Source organism: Buteo buteo, chromosome 9 (assembly GCF_964188355.1).
Source record: "Buteo buteo chromosome 9, bButBut1.hap1.1, whole genome shotgun sequence".
Taxonomy (NCBI): Eukaryota; Metazoa; Chordata; class Aves; order Accipitriformes; family Accipitridae; genus Buteo; species Buteo buteo.
The window spans coordinates 46104724-46119614 of NC_134179.1; the positions used below are offsets into that span (position 1 = coordinate 46104724).

A 14891-nucleotide genomic window follows, 5' to 3' on the forward strand; every position below is an offset into this window, starting at 1 on the left:
CCCCCTCCCCGGGAGACCCCCGCCGAGACCCCGCACGAAATCCGCCGCCAGCCCCTCCCGGCCCCGGGGCGGGGGGGGGGGGTTCAGCGCTGCCCAGCCCCGTCCCACGGCCCCGGACCGGGGGGGGGGGGGGCCGGGAGGGGCAATCGGGCCCGGCCTGGTTGTAAAAAAAGACCCCGTGGGCAAAGAGTATAAAATCGTATCAAAATCCCTGCCGGTGTCGGGCCGGGGCGAGCGCTGCACCCTGGGGTGCCCCCGCGGGAGCGGGGCGGGGGGTGCGGGCTGACCCCCACGCCGGGGCGAGGAGGGGGGGGGGCTCGGTCTGGCGGAGTCGGACCCGGTGACCGGGGCGAGGCCGGAGCTGGCGTGTCCTGGGCAGCGAGGAGGGCGGCGGGCGAGGGTCCCCCGGGGCGAGGGTCCCCCAGGGAGAGGGTTCCCCAGGGCGAGGGTCTCCCACCGCCCCCCCGGGGTCCGCGGGGTCAGTGGGAGCTGGTGGAGCTGGAGCGGGGGTGCCGGTGGATACGGTGCTGACCGCCGGCCGAGCAGCCGGGGAAGGAGCGGGCAGAGCGGGGCGGCAGCGAGAGGGGCTGCGAGTCCGAGCCCCGGCGGGGGTCAGGGCTGGGGGTGTCCCCCCGCGGCGGGCAGGGTCCCTCGGCGCCCACCCAGGGGTGGACGGCGGGGCTGGCGGCGGCGTGGGCCGAGCGGCTGCGGACGGGGCAGCGTTTGGCCGGGGGGCTGGCGGAGGGGGAGCTGCGGGAGCTGGGGGGCGCGGGCGGGGGCGAGGGGGGCACGGGGGCGGAGGGCGGCGAAGGCCGAGGGGGCGGCGAGGTGGCCGCGGGCAGGCGGTGGGGGCAAGCGGGGGGCTGCGGGCAGCCCAGGCGGCCCTGGAGCAACTCCATCATGCGCTGCAGCTCCCGGCTGAGGTGGGAAACCTCCTGGTTGAGGTGGTTGATCTGGAAGGGGAGGGAGAGCGGTGAGCACCGGTGGATGCCCCCGCTCAAGCCCCCCCAGCCCCGGCCCCCGCCGCACCTCCTGGTTGAGCCTCCTGATGTTCTGCTTTATCTCCTCTGCTTCCATCGCCAGGGCCGGCCCGCCCGCGTCGGTCCCTGCCGGGGAAGACACAGCCGGTGGCGGAGGGCTCCCCGAGCCCCCCGGGCCCGCGGCCAGCGCCCCTGGCCGTGCCCAGCAGCTGCTGGAGGTACCTGACGTGGGGGAGTCCCTGGCCGCGCTCTGCAGCGGGGGGTCCACGTTGAAGCAGAAGGTTTGTGGCTCTGAGGTCCCGCCGTTGTCTTCAATCCCGTCCACAACTCTAGGGCAGGGAGGGGGTGAGAGCTGGCCAACATCACCCCCTCGCCCCTCCGCCACCATTCCCAGTGGCCTCCTGGGGCCCCCCACAGCCCGGCCGGCACAAACCCGCAGCAGCGGGATGAGCCACCGGCACGTCCCAGCCTTACCTGGGGCTGAGGTCCGGGGGGCCATAGGCGTGCAGAGAGGGGATGAGGAGCTTGGCTGGCCTCCTGCCCACACCGCCCTCCTGCTCCGGGAGCCGGGGGTCCCTCCGGCACTGCGGAGAGGGGCTGCGGCCCCGGCTGCAGCGGGCAGGGGAGCGGCAGTTGCGCCTCAGGGCTGAGATCTGGCACAGCTCATCGCCCAGGAGGCTGCTCAGGGAGCCATGGCGCGCCGGGCTGCTCAGCTGGGGCAGCAGCAGCTTGCGGCGGGTGATGGTGGCGGGCGAGTTTTGGAAGACCTCGTCGGGCTCCTCCTCATCCTCCACGATGGAGGGAAGGGGCTTCTCCGGGGCGGCACCGCTTTCCGGACGAGGCTGCGGGCGGGCACGGGGAGAAGGTCAGGGCTGGTCCCCGCACGGGTGCCAAGGCCGGACACGGCCACCCCTAGCCCCCAGCTCGCCCCTGGCGTGGCACAAACCTGCGGTGCCTGTGACAGCCGTGGGGACCGGGAGTAGCGGCAGAGCCCCTGGGGGGAGAGCAGACGACGCCGGCTCAGTGGCACGCGGGACCCCTGCACGGCTCCACAGGGACCGGCCACAGGCAGACACGGTGCTGGGCATGCGCCCACCCACTCCCCGCCTCGGCACGCAGCCCTCCCGGACTCTCGTCCCCCCTGGATAACCAAACCTCCCCCAACCCCGTGCATCAGCCCCATCCCCGTCAGCCCCAGCACTGGCCTCTGCAGCCCCTCGCCCGCTCTCCTTCCTCTGCTGCTGTCATGACACTGATGAGCTGCCCAACCTTGGCCTGCGTTTCCCGAGCCAGAGCCAAGGCTGCACCCCAAATCCCAGCCCCGGCTCAGCCATCAGAGCATCAGCTGCCCCGGGAGCATGCCGCTGGCCAGGGGAGGGTGCACAGGGATTCTGCAGGACCCAGCAAGCTCTGTTTGCATTCTCCACCCTTGGTTTATTTATACCTCTCCTGGGTGATGGCCACGTCGGGTTGTGGTAGGGCAATCGGGGATCTAGAGAGCGACCTCCTACCCCAGCTCTACAGGGCCTGGGGGCGGTGAGTGCTGGGGGGAGATGCTCTGGAGGAGCCCCCGGCCGCTCAGTGCCAGCACAGAGCCAGCAGCAGAGACGGGGGAGGAAAAGCGCTGCAGAGCTATTTCTGCAGCAGAACATCCCCCCAGCTGCCGGAGTCGGCAGCATGACTAAACCCGGCAGCCCCCGGCGCTGCCTCCTGCGCACCGGGGGGGGGGCCGTGCCCCAGCTGCCTGTCCTGCATTGCCCCCCCAGTCCCCTCCACCCCCCATTTCCAAGCCTTCCACCCGCCTCAGCCTCCTGCATTGCCAGTGCTCTTGCTTCCAGTCCCCTGGGTCGCGCAGAGCCGCGAGGAGCTGGGACGGGACGTACCTGCACGGTCGGGGTGGCACAGCCGCAGCCCCCGCCCCGGCCTCGGAGCCTGGGGACCGCGAGCAGGGAGCGCACAAACTCCCCTTCTGCGGCCATGCGGAGCCCCAGCCCTGCTCCGGTCCCCAGGGCCGCAAGGACGGGAAGGGGCCTGCGAGGGAGGACACGCACCCACCTCCATCTCGCTGCCCTCCCGCAGGTTGAAGGTCAGGTCCTGGTGGATGTCCACCGTGAACTTGCTGGCGTACTCGGGGTAGAGCTGCAGCACCTCGCAGAGCCCCCGCAGCCCGATGTACTGCAGGTCGCAGTAGGTCAGCGCCTTCACGTCCGCGTTGGTCTTGATCACCTGGTCCGTGCTGCACAGGTCGGCTCCGATCAAATCCCCTTTGCCTGCAGGAGGGGACCGGCGTGGGCTAGCAGCACGAGCCCCGGGCCCCTCACCCGGCCGGGCAGCAGAAGGGGCTGGGGGAGAGCCCACACCGCCTGCCCTCACCCAGGATGGCCAGGACCACGTTGTCCTTCAGCACCTCGAGGGAGCCGGAGCAGACGAAGTAGTTGGCCTGCAGCGCATCGCCCTGGCGCAGCAGGTACTCCCCCGGGGCGCAGAACGAGGTCTTGATGTGGAGCGAGAGGGAGCGGAGGCAGCCCCGGCTGGCCGTCTCGAAGACGGGCAGCTGCAAGATGTCCTTGTTGAGGTGCATGGCCACGTCCGCCCGCAGCTCATCGGGGAAGTCATGCAGCAGCTGGGGAGAGCGCGACCGGGGTGCTGGGGTGCGGGTGGCGGGGAGCAGCCTTCCCCGCAGCCTGACAGCCCCAGGGGACGGATCCCCCTCCGGAGAGGAGCATCTCGCCACTCAGCTGCCCTGGATGCCTCGGCAGAGCCCAGCGGTCCCAGCTGGCAAATGCAGGACAGCTCTGGCTGTGGCGACGGGCTGCCTCTGCTCCACGTGCCTGAACCGTTCCCTGTGCTGGCAGGAAGGTGCCCCAGACCTGGCACGCAGCTCTGCTCCCTCCAGCAACAGAGCATGGACATGTGCACATCTGCACAGGCGCACGCTTGCGCACACATATGTACACACACGCTTGCGCTCTCATAGCTGGCCCTGCCAACCCCATCGCCCCCACGCTGGGTGCAGGACGGGGGGTCGGAGGTGGGCTGGCCCAGCCCGGCCGACACCTCCTACCTCGTTAGCATCGATGCCGTTGTTCACCGACCAGGTGGTCTGGAAGTACTCCAGCAGCCTCTGCTTGAGCTGCTGGGGCAGGCGGTGGACGCGGATGAAGTCCTTGAGGTCCTTCATGCGAGTGTGGTAGAGTGAGCGGCGGGAGTACATGCGCTGGATGATGGCCGTGACGTTGCCGAAGACGACGGCGTGCATCAGTGCTGGGGGCCGGGAGGGCAGCGTCAGGCCCGCCGAGAGGCCGGCCGGGTGGGGGCTGCGGCGTACGGGGGCCCAGGCAGGGTCTGGGCTCTGCCCCCGCCAACAACGTGGGGGCGAGGGGTGCAGCACGGGGGGCTTCTCCCCTGACCCCAGCCCCAGGGCTGTCCCACAGCGCAAACGTGTTCATCGCCTCCCCCCGGTGCCCTGCCCTGCCCGGCTACCTGATGCACCCGCTGCTCCGGCAGCCGGAGATGAAGCCCCCCCGAGCCCTGCCCCACTCCCCGCCTCACCCCCGATGAGCATGGTGCAGATGGAGAAGATCTTCTCGGCGTCGGTGTTGGCGCAGACGTTGCCGAAGCCCACGCTGGTCAGGCTGCTGAGGGTGAAGTAGAGGGAGGCGATGTAGGCGCTGCGGATGGAGGGGCCCCCCACTGAGTTGTTGATGTAGGGAGCCTCCAGCCTCTTGCCCAGCTCGTGCAGCCAGCCTGCCAAGCACAGCCAGGGGTTAGCACTTGCCGAGGGGCCCGGTGCCCAGCGCAGCTCCCGTCCCTGCCCCGGCCTCGCTTCGCAGGCAGGAGCCGGCCAGAAGGGCTGTAGCCCCCGCCACCGCCCGCCCCACGGGACGCCCCTCTGCCCGCTCCCTCCTGCCAGCAGCACGCAGCGGCGCGGCGGGGGGAGCCAGGCGTCCCGAGCGTGCCCCCTGCCCCGCGCAGCCCCCGCACGCAGGCAGCCCCGCTCACCGATGTCCCAGGTCTGGGGGTCGTTGCTCTCCATCTCCTTGCGGCCGATGACGTACCAGATGCATGCCATCCAGTGGGCCAGCAGCGCGAACATGGACATGAGCAGGGTGAGCACCATGGCGCTGTACTGCGAGTAGCGGTCCAGCTTCTGCAGCAGCCGCAGCAGCCGCAGCAGCCGCACTGTCTTCAGCAGGTGAACCAGTGAGGTCTGGGGAGCGGGGCAGGCGAGTGAACCCGGCGGAGCTGCAGGCAGGGGCAGGAAGGGACCCCCCACCACCACCACCTTCCCCCAGGGCAGGGACCCTTTACCCCTCCCCACAGCTGCCAGGAGGATCGTGGGCTATGGGGCCAGCTGGGAAGAGCTCGTCCCCAAGCAGCCTTCCACCACCGTGCCCAGCAGGCAGCCCAGGCCACAGCTCGTCAGGGCACCAGATCACCTTGGGAGATTTGGGGTGCTGGAGAGGGGGAGGGAGGTGACTGGCGGGAGGGGGAGCAGGAAGCAGTGGCTTTGCTAGCAGAGGCTGCGATTAGTGATGCTGTGCTGGCAGAAAGCTGATCTAATCTATCTGCGAGGGGAAGTCTCAGCAAGATGCTGCACCTTGCCTGCAGAGATCTGGGACAAAGAGAGCCAGAGATGCCCTGGCTTAGGCAGGTGGGCTTGGACATGCAGCAATGCTGAGTGCCCCAGGGCCTCCCACCTCGCACAAAGCTCCCGTCTCATCCTTCTGCCTCCTGCCAGCGCTGCACGGGGCACCTCGCAGGAGCCCAGGGCTGTCGGACGGGCAGGGGCAGCGGGCAGGGGCTGTGCCAGAGCAGATGCTGGGGTCAGACCCCACTGAGGTGGGCCGGTACAGAGTTGCTCCCTGGGTGGCTCGGCTCTGCTCACCTCCCCGCTGCCCAGAGGGTCCCTGCCAGGGCTGCCCATCCTGCCAGCCACAGCTCTACGCCCCCAGCTTGCCTGGCCCTGGCAGAGGCAGCGGCAGCAATGGCCCTTGCGGCCGCGGCCCCAGAAACGTGCCCCTGCCTCGGACGTGGTTGTTTTCCTGCCGGGCAGCGTCACCGGGGCGTGAGCGGAGCCAGATTTGGCTCAGGGGGGCAGTTCCAGCCCCAGGTGCCCTTGTCCTCCCCACACACTGCTCTGCCTCCAATAAGCGTAATTACAGTCTCTGCGCTCGCCTCCCTCCTCCCCTCCCTGCCCCAATTAGCTGAGGATGGGAAGGGGCTGGTGCCAGCAGTGCACTTGCGCAGCCCATCGCACCCGCTGCGCTGCGGGGCCCTCGGGAGCCCCGGGGAGGCTCAGGCTGGGACCTGCCTTCGTCACCGGCGTGTGCCCTCTTGTGCCTGCATGCGTGGTCACCCCTCTGCAAGAGCGGGCAACGTGCAAGTGCCCCTCGCTGCGACAGGGTGCGTGTGCGTGCACAAGGTATTTGCACGCAGATGTGGAGCTGCTCCGTACAGAGCACAGGCGTGCTGGGTGCAGGGCGGGTGCCCGCCTGCAGCTCCTGGAGCGGTGCCTTGGCAGTTACTGTCATTTGTGGCAGCCTCTGGTTAAATTAAGATGCGTGGGAGGCTTCCCGCTATAGCTGCCATCGCTGCTTCCCCTCTCTGCCCGTGCCGCTCCCAGACAGGCGCGCGAGGAGCGGATCCCTGTGAAAGGGGCCACCTCCCCCCCGCTGCCCCCGCCCACGGTGCGAGCGGCACTCACCACGGTCACGTTGAAGACGTAGAGCAGATCGAAGGGCAGAGCGGCGATCAGATCCACGAAGAACCAGGTGGCCACGTAATGGATGCAGATGGAGCGGGGGTCGTACACCACCTGGCCCGACTGGCTCACGTACGTCGTCCGGAAATTCAGGATGATGTCTGCCCCGGGGAGAGCAGGACCAGCCCTCACCGCCCCCGCCACAGCCAGGGATGCTGGGCCGGGGTCCGCAGCCAAGCTGGGTCCCACTCCCGGGGTGCTCAGCACCAGCAGCAGGGGCAAAGCGATGCCAGCTCCCCTCTCCATCACCCCTCAGGTCTGCTTTTCTGGCCGCATCCCTGCCCCACCCAGCCATGTCCCCCATCCCAAACGGGCGCTCGGCCCCAGGCACCGACCTACCCAGGATGAAGAGCATCTCCACGGCGATGTCACTGACGATGGTGCTGCGGGCAGCCGAGAGGCTGTCCTCCGTGCCCGTGAAGCAGACGTTGTAGGGGACAGTGACAGCCACATAGAAGGTGGCCAGCAGGATCAGCCAGTCCCAGAGGGCCTTGAAGATGCTGTAGTGGAGCAGGATGAAGCGGGACTTCTGCACCGAGGCCACTTTGTACTCAGGAATGGACGGCTTGTTCTCAAACACGTTCTGGGGGAGCAAGCGGCAGGGTGGCACACAGATGGCGCAGGGGCCATCCCGCGCAAGGGGTGGAGGCCATCGCAGCTCCCACCCCCTGAGTCCTGCCAGCCTGGCTGACAGCCCCAACGCCAGGGTGAAGGACACACTTTTCCAATGGGGCACGTGGGTTGCGCTGAGGTCACCCTCAGAGATGGGCACAGAATGCCCGATTATGGCACATAAATTAACGCTATGCTAATGCTATTAGCAGTAATCCACTGGCACTGCCAGCTGCTGCCCAGAACCATCTCAGGTGCCAATTCGCGTGCTGGGGCAGAGCAACCCTCGTGCTCTGCAGGGACACGGTGCTGCTGGAGAGCAGCAAGAGCTGGGTCCATCCCACCCAAGCCCCCAAAATTCAAGACTGGCACACCGAAACCCTTTGCCTGCTTGCCAGCTCTGGGCCCCTGGTCGCTCTCAGCCGGTGGCTGACCCCTGCCCTGGCTCCACATTTGCAGGCGGTGCCCGTTGCTGAGCCCATGCCCAGGGACCCTGCACCGCAGCCATGCGAATGGGCTGGCACAGAGACAACACCGGTCCCTGCTGCTGCTGGAAGCCCCGCTGCTCTCACACCCGTGGCTGCCGCAGCCTGGTAACGGCGCTCCCCAGGGCCGGCACGGCTGTGCTGCGAGCGAGCGGCTGGGTTTTCCTGACAGCTAACGTGTGAGGAGAGACACAGCCCTGTGAGAGCTGCCAGAAGATCTGTTCTCCCTACGGCAAGCTCTGGGCACCCGCTCTTCTCTCTCCTGCTGCCAACGAACCACATTTGCAGCCTGGACCATGGTGCGGCTGCTGGGGATGGAGGGCATTTCAGTGCCTGGGGAGGCCAGTGAGGTGCGTGCATGGGAACAGCATCCTGGTGAGACCGGGCTTTGCTGTGGGGCTGATCCCAGGAAAGCTGCAGCACTGCCAGCTTGCCTGCAGCCCCAGCCCGGGAGGCACCAGGCGAAGCTGAAGGCTCCCCCGGGTCCTTACGCGGTTGATTTTCATCTCGCCACGGTCCCTCCGGGCAAACTGGTTGCTAAGCCGGTGCAGCACCGTCCGGCCCTGCCTCCGCGCTGCTCGCAGGTGTGAGCTCCCAGGCTTCTTGCTCCTCTGTTTCTCTGCAGCGGACGAGACATGCTGGGTTAGTGGGAGCACTGTACCACAGAGCAGGGGCTGCTTTGGGGACCCCTCCTTGCGCGGGTGCACAAAGGTGGGCAGGACCCAGCATGGAATGGGGAGCCCCTTTGCCATGTGCCCACTGTGCACACCGCTCCCCAAATCCCATCCCCATCCCACAGCCATGGCTCACCCTCCTTCTTGTCACTCGGATGGCTCCTGCCCCGGCTCTCTGTGATGTCCTTGAAGGAGAAAAGGAAGAGCACCACCTCCCCCTTCTCGTTCTTGATGGGCATAATGTCCAGCAGACACCAGAAGGCAGCTCCTGCATGAAAAAGAGGGGTGGTGAAGGCGGGACAGTCCCCCCAGCTGCTCAGCGGCTTCACCCCAGGGCCGGCACGGGGCCAAATCCCAGCTGGAGCCGCGGGCAGGGACCCAGCCCCATGCACCACTCACCACCCTTCTTGTAGAAGCAGACCTCGGTCTGGTACTCCTGCCTGCCGTCCAGCACCTTCTCGATGCGCTGCAGGACGGGCTCGCTGGTCTCGGCCCCATAGAGGAAGCGGCAGCTGCAATTCTTCTGCATGACCTCGGTGCGGGCGAAGCCGGTGAGGTCGCAGAAGCCGTCAGAGCAGTAGACGATGGGGAAGCCGCGGCGGACCTGCGCGTTGGCCAGGATGAAGTTGCTGTCTGAAAGGAGATGCAGCCACCCCTGAGGGCTCAGGGCCACCCTGGGGGCACGAAGGGCAGGCCAGCCCTCCTGAATCCCCATGGCTTTCTCTGGGAAGCGGAGCCAGGTCTGTCCAGCTGCCAGCTGCCCCCAGAACTCGCTCATCCCCTGCCCTGCTGCCCCCAAGGCCCCGTCCCAAGCAGGACCCCGGGCTCATGCACTGGAAGGGCAAGGAGCCCAGATCCAGCTCCCAGCTCCCACCACCAGAGACGCGATCCCAAGCGAGGCAATTCATGCCTCCCCCTCGCCATCTGCCGCTCCCACCTCCCGCCGGGGCTCAGGCAGCTTAGCGGGAGCAGCAGCAAACCCAGCCAGGCACTGGCAGCCCAGAGGCGTCGAGCTGCGGTGCTGGGACCTCCAGCCCCAGGCGCAGCATCGTGGTGGCACCCGCCGAGAGGGTGGGAGAAAAGCCGTGAGCCTGGGGTGAGTCGAGAGCCCGTGCTGAGCTGGGACAAGCCAGAGGTGAAGGGGAAATGCAGTGTCCTTGGTCTGTCACAACATTGCAGAGCTTCCCCAGCACCACACCTGCCCTGGCAGGGAGATGGCACCAGGCAGAGGAAAGCCCTTGCCAGCCCCATGCCCTGCCCAGATGCAGAGGGGACACTCTCACCCCGCAACACCCCAGCCACCGGCCGGGCAGGGGCTCCTGCCCCCGGGGCCGCAGCAGCTCCTTGCCGCAGGCTCTGCGCCAGCGGGACAGATGGCCTCGTGCTAAAAGGGTGCCAAGGAAGCGGGGTGTGCGGCTGGCGTGGGCTGTGTTTGCACCCAGCGAGGGCAGAGCAGGGTGTCCCCAGCCCTGACACGCTCTCCAGCCTGCGGGTCCCCAGCCCAGCACCCCCGCACACCCACAGCCCAGGCACCAGGAGCAGGCAGATGTGGTCTGCCCCCTCCCACAGCAAAGGAGGGGAGCCCACAGCAGATTACAGCACCCGTGCACCAAGAGCAGAGCCATGCCAGGGCAGCGCGGGCAGGGCAAGGGCAGAGGAGGTTGCAGGAAGGAAGGGATGGCAGCCACAGGCAGCCCTGGTGTGATGGGGGTGCAGCGGGGCCACCACAGCACAGCTCAGCCCAGGATTAGCTTGGAGAAGCAAAAATAGCTTGAAGCTGTGACTAAGGCCAGATTTTGGCTCTGGGGAGCCAGGATTACAGCGTTGTCCAGGATATGTTATTAGAAAAGAAAAAAAAGGGCTTGCATTTGGGAGCAGCTTTGCTGAGCAGGGGGACACGGCCCTGGGGAGCTCAGTAGCCCCCTGCCACGGTGGCCAGCTTGCCTGGATGGGCACCCTTGGGCCCAGCGGGCAGCAGCTGCCTGGGAGAGGCAGGGTTAACTCGCACGGCTATCACTGCGGCTAAAGCCCCTCTCCATGGCAGATAAAGCTGATAAGAGACACATCAAACCTGAAAAGCCGGACACTGTTTAAAAGTGCCTGGAAGGCGGGTTGGTGAAGCTGTGAAGCTGAAGGCAGGTTGCTGCCAGGGTGCTGTGGGGCAAATCCTGTCTCCCCGGGGCAAATTCCCAGGGTTTTGTGTCGGGGTGTTGCAGGCAAGTCCCCTGGGGACCCTTCTCCTCAGAGAGCCAGATCCAGCCCTGGGGAGCCTCTGCCCCTGCGGAGGGACAGTCGTAGGATCACCAGCACGAGGTGCACAGCTCGGTCTGAACTGGGGAAGGCTCAGGGGGCTGGCTGCCTCGTTACGCATTAGTCCCAAAGGTACCATCCCAAATGAGAGGTCCTATAGGCAAACGACACCCTGTGTCATCTGTGGCCAGGATGCCAGGAGCCAGCCCAACATCGCAGCCAAGACATACCCCGGGCATGCTCTTGGTGCCCTGATGGTGCCGTGGGAGGTGGCTGCAGGCTCCCAGTGCCGTCTTCGTGCCAGTCCCTCCCAGCAAGGCGAGATACAGCCAGCCCCGCAGGCAGCTGGCCTGGGAGGCCCCTGCTCCAGGTGATTTTGGGGAGGCCTGGGGTCAGCCCTGAACACAGCCCACCCCTGGGTGACTGCACGGTCCCAGCGGTGCTGGGAACTGGCACGTGGCACCCCGGCATGATCCCCTTCCCAACGTGCCGGGGTTCGGCTCCACCCTGGCCCCAGCACACGGACACGGAGGGGAGCCCAGCTCCCGGCGACGTGCCACCAGCACCTCCAGCCCTGGGAACTGGCCCCAAAACGGACGGTGCTGGGACAGCACAGGCCCCGCTCCCGCCCCTGCCAAAACACCCCGCCACCGGTATCCACCCTGCCCAGGCACGTAACCCCAAGCCGGCGGGCGCTTTGCTAACGGGGGGGCTCGGGCAGGGCTGGCCGTGCAGCACCGGCGTTTCCCGAGGGCCCCGCGGCGTCCGTCCCGGGGGGGGCTCCTCGGGGCAGCACCCCGACCCCCGCGCAGCGCGGGGTCACGCACAACCCACACGTGCCCCCCGGGCCCGGCCACCGCTCGCGCACGGGACGGGGCAACGCCGGGCGGGCTCCCGGGGCAGCCCGGGCGGGGTGAGACCGGCCGGGCCCCCCCCCACCGGCGCCCCCGCCCCACGCCCGGCCCCGGGTCCCGCGCGGCCCCTCCCGCCGCGCCCGGGCTCTGTCCCTGGTGCTGAGCGCGGCCGCGCGGCACCGGCCGCGGGGACCGGGCAGCGGGGGGAGCCCCCCCGGCCGCACGGCGGGGGCTGCCCGGGAACGCGGCGGGCGGGCGGCGGCGCCGAGCCCGGCCGCGGCCACGGGGGTTTCCCGGGACGGCGCGGACGGACGGTGCGCGTCCCGCCGAGCCGCGGGGGCTGCGGGGCCGGGCCGAGCCCCGGCCCTCCCCGCCGCTCGCCGCGGCGGGGGCAGCGCCTCCCCCTGCCCGGGCCCCGCCGTGCCCAGCGCGGACCCTCCCCGCTCCCCGGTCCCCTCCGCCCCGGCCCTACGTGTGCCATCGAAGCGGGTGGCGATGGTGTCCAGGAAGGTGTTCTGCGGCGCCAGCAGCCCCTTCATCACCGGCATGGTCCCGCCGGGCCGCCCGCCGCGGGGCTGCGGCCCCGGGCCCCTCCGCAGGTGCGGCCCCGGCGCCGCGGGCTGATCCCGGCTCGGCTCGGCCCGGCCCGGCCCGCCCGGGGCTCCCGCCCCGCCCCCGCCCCGCCCCGGGCCCTGCGCGCCGCCGGCACCGGGAGGGGCCTCGGCACCGGCGGGCACCGGCAGCCGCCCGGGGGCAGGTCGCTCTGCCCCGGGGGACGCCGGCCCCCGCGGCCCCCGGGGACACCGCGCTGGCGGCGCCGGGACCCGCTCGGCACCGGGACCCGCCGCACCGGCGCCTGCTGGGCACCGGGAGGCACCGGCCCCTCCCGGGGGCCGCGGGGGCTGGGGAGGGGGCAGGACGCGGCGGCCCCCGGGGGCGGCTGCTGTGGGACACCAGCCCCAGCGCCGCCGCTCAGGGCTCAGCCCTGGGGAGGGCCAGCCCGGGGGCTGCGGGGCAAAGGCTCTGTCCTGCAGGACCCCCCCGAGGGGCAGCCAGGGGTGACAGGACCCAGCCGGAGCCGCCCCCCCCCAGGACCCTGAGCAGGGACAGGGCGGTGGGAGGGTGGCAGGTCGGGGCCCTGGGCTGTGAGAGGGTCACCAGAGGCTCCCGGGTGCTGCGGTGAGGGATGCTCCGAGCCCTTCAGGGGGGCTTCACAAACACCCTCCGCTCCTGGGAAGCCTGGTCGAGGCTCGGTTCGCCCCAGTTCTGGTCCTGCATCCACCCAGCTGGGCCCACGCGGGCCCCTGGTGCGGGCACCACAAAGGCACCAGCCTTGCCGGCTGACCCGGGGCAGAGCTGTGCCCCCCCCCCCCCGCCAGCCCCTCCCCAGAGAGAAGGCAGAGCCGGGTCATGTCAGGCTACTGTTTATTGTAAAAGGCCAGCGGTGCCTGCGGTGCCCTGAGCAGGCTCGGCCAAGGCCAGGAGGAGGTATGTGAAAGTACTATTTACACCGAGCTCCGGGCGTGTGTCCCTGGGGTCTGTCCCCCCAGGGATCCCCTCCCTGCTCCCGCTGCTCCCACCCCTCTCAGTAAAAGCTCTTCGCAGCTCCCTCGGCCTGACTCTTGGTCACGTCCTTCCCCGAGTGTCCTTGGCACTCCCTGGGGCTGGTAGGGCTGGCATCAGTGCCCCGCAGCGCTGGCGTCGGCTGGGCGTCCGCACCCACAGGGCAGCCCGATGCGTCGTGGCAGGCAGAGCCAGGGTGCTCCCCACGCTTGCCCATGGTGAGGATGCCCGCAGCGTGGTTGCCAGAGCTGTGCAGCAGGCGGTAGAGCCGGCTCTGGAAGGCCGGCGGGACGCTCTTCCTCTTGCCCAGCGTAAGGATGCCGGCGGCGTGGTTGCCCATGCCATGCAGGAGGTCATAGATGCGGCAGGAGCAGGTCTTCTGCCGGCAGCACTCGGGCAGACTCTGCCGGGCAGCGGCCAGGGAGCAGAGCAGGAGCAGGAGCAAGAGGCAGGCAGCTCGCTGGAGCTGCCGGAGCAACAGGCAGCGTTAGTGCAGGGCAGCCTGCAGTGCTGGAGAGGGGGGGCTGCACAGCCCCAGGGCTGCCCCCCGGTCCTGCCGTGCGTACCGGTGTCTCGGCTCCTGTCTGCCCTGGTTGCTGCAGTGCTGCCTGCTTGTCCCCGCTGCTGCTGAGACCCAGCCCCACATCCAGGGTGCACCTGGAGCATCACCCTTCAGTGCCCTGGGGCACAGCCAGCACCACACCCCCAGGGGAGCTAGGACTGCTGCTCCCCGCACCCTCCCACCAGCCCGAGAAATCACAGCCCCCACCCACGCTCTGACCAGCAGCCAGATGCTGGTGCCTGCACCGGCACTCCTGCCCTGCTCCGGCACAAGGCAGCTGCGGCAAACACCCTCCCCTCACTACCAAGTGCCACAGGACAACCAGTGAGAGCACCCATGCTCGACGCCGCGGGCACCACGTGCCCAACTCCCTCCCGAGGAGCCCACATGGGGCTGAGCCCTCCCAGTTGGCTGCTGGCCACAGCTGGGGAGCCCTGGGGCAGAGCTGCGCACTCAGGGCTTCCCAAGGAACTGGCCAGGCCTTCCGACACCCCCAGACCTCTGGCCCCACATCCTAACCTCTTCCCCATCGCTGTCCTCCCAACCCCATGGGCTGCAGCACCCCGGCCCCACCTTGGCATTGGGCACCTCCATCCTTCCTGGGGTCTTCAGGCAGCCGAGCAGTGCTGGGGCATGTCCTGCCAGGCAGCCAAGAGAACAGCACCCTGTGCCGCCCACCGCAGCCGCCACTTTATAGGGCCTGGCACAATAGCGGTGCCAAAAATACCGTTGGGGCCAGGCGGGAGCAGCTGGTCTCTGGGAGACACGGGTGCGCTGTGGCCGGTAGCTCGGAGACCAGCCAGGCCTTTCCCCTCATTTGCAGCTCCTCATTGTGTGGGTGCTCACCGGCTGGGCGCAGTGGCCACCGGCGTATGGCACTAATGAGGCCATAATTGCCCACGGGCCCTGCGGCCAGGCTGGCACAAAGGGGCTGAAGGTCAGCACTGGGGAGGCGCTGGCCTGCTCCCGACAGCAGCAGCACACGGGTCCACTCCTCGTGGCCCCATTAGGCTAATTACTTCCCTGAACAAAGGGGTGCCGGGCAGCCGCACGGCTCCTTGACGTGGGGAGCCGTCACCCTGCGCTCAGCTGGTGCCGCGGGAGGGATGATGCCGCCAGGGTCCCCGTACCCCGTGCCACCCTCCAT

General features: G+C 69.0%; 2 protein-coding genes across 2 annotated transcripts; both read right to left on the reverse strand.

Moving 5' to 3' along the window:
• Positions 1-479: 479 nt before the first annotated feature.
• On the reverse strand, positions 480-12244 carry KCNH4 (potassium voltage-gated channel subfamily H member 4). The gene is made up of 16 exons (XM_075036954.1): positions 12092-12244; positions 8915-9148; positions 8652-8783; positions 8333-8460; positions 7084-7327; positions 6688-6845; positions 4983-5190; positions 4533-4727; positions 4045-4244; positions 3354-3603; positions 3036-3250; positions 1927-1974; positions 1455-1822; positions 1203-1309; positions 1030-1106; positions 480-953 (listed from the first exon to the last, which is right to left on the reverse strand). Exons 1-16 carry the CDS (start codon positions 12165-12167, stop codon positions 480-482), a joined length of 3114 nt encoding a protein of 1037 aa, XP_074893055.1. The 5' UTR covers positions 12168-12244.
• A 783-nt stretch (positions 12245-13027) lies between these two features.
• On the reverse strand, positions 13028-14635 carry HCRT (hypocretin neuropeptide precursor). The gene is made up of 2 exons (XM_075036972.1): positions 14591-14635; positions 13028-13648 (listed from the first exon to the last, which is right to left on the reverse strand). The coding sequence occupies exons 1-2, from the start codon at positions 14633-14635 to the stop codon at positions 13205-13207; spliced, it is 489 nt and encodes a 162-aa protein (XP_074893073.1). The 3' UTR covers positions 13028-13204.
• Between the last annotated feature and the right edge of the window lie 256 nt (positions 14636-14891).

Excerpts from the sequence above, each read along its gene's own strand:
- KCNH4 (XM_075036954.1), bottom strand. The coding sequence starts at position 12,167 with ATGCCGGTGATGAAGGGGCTGCTGGCGCCGCAGAACACCTTCCTGGAC. Across the intron at positions 4,728-4,982 it reads CCCCCAGACCTGGGACATCG|GCTGGCTGCACGAGCTGGGC; the intron begins GTGAGCGGGGCT and ends TGTGCTTGGCAG. Across the intron at positions 954-1,029 it reads TCAGGAGGCTCAACCAGGAG|ATCAACCACCTCAACCAGGA; the intron begins GTGCGGCGGGGG and ends CTCCCCTTCCAG.
- HCRT (XM_075036972.1), bottom strand. The coding sequence starts at position 14,635 with ATGGCCTCATTAGTGCCATACGCCGGTGGCCACTGCGCCCAGCCG. Across the intron at positions 13,649-14,590 it reads GTGGCCACTGCGCCCAGCCG|CTCCAGCGAGCTGCCTGCCT; the intron begins GTGAGCACCCAC and ends TTGCTCCGGCAG.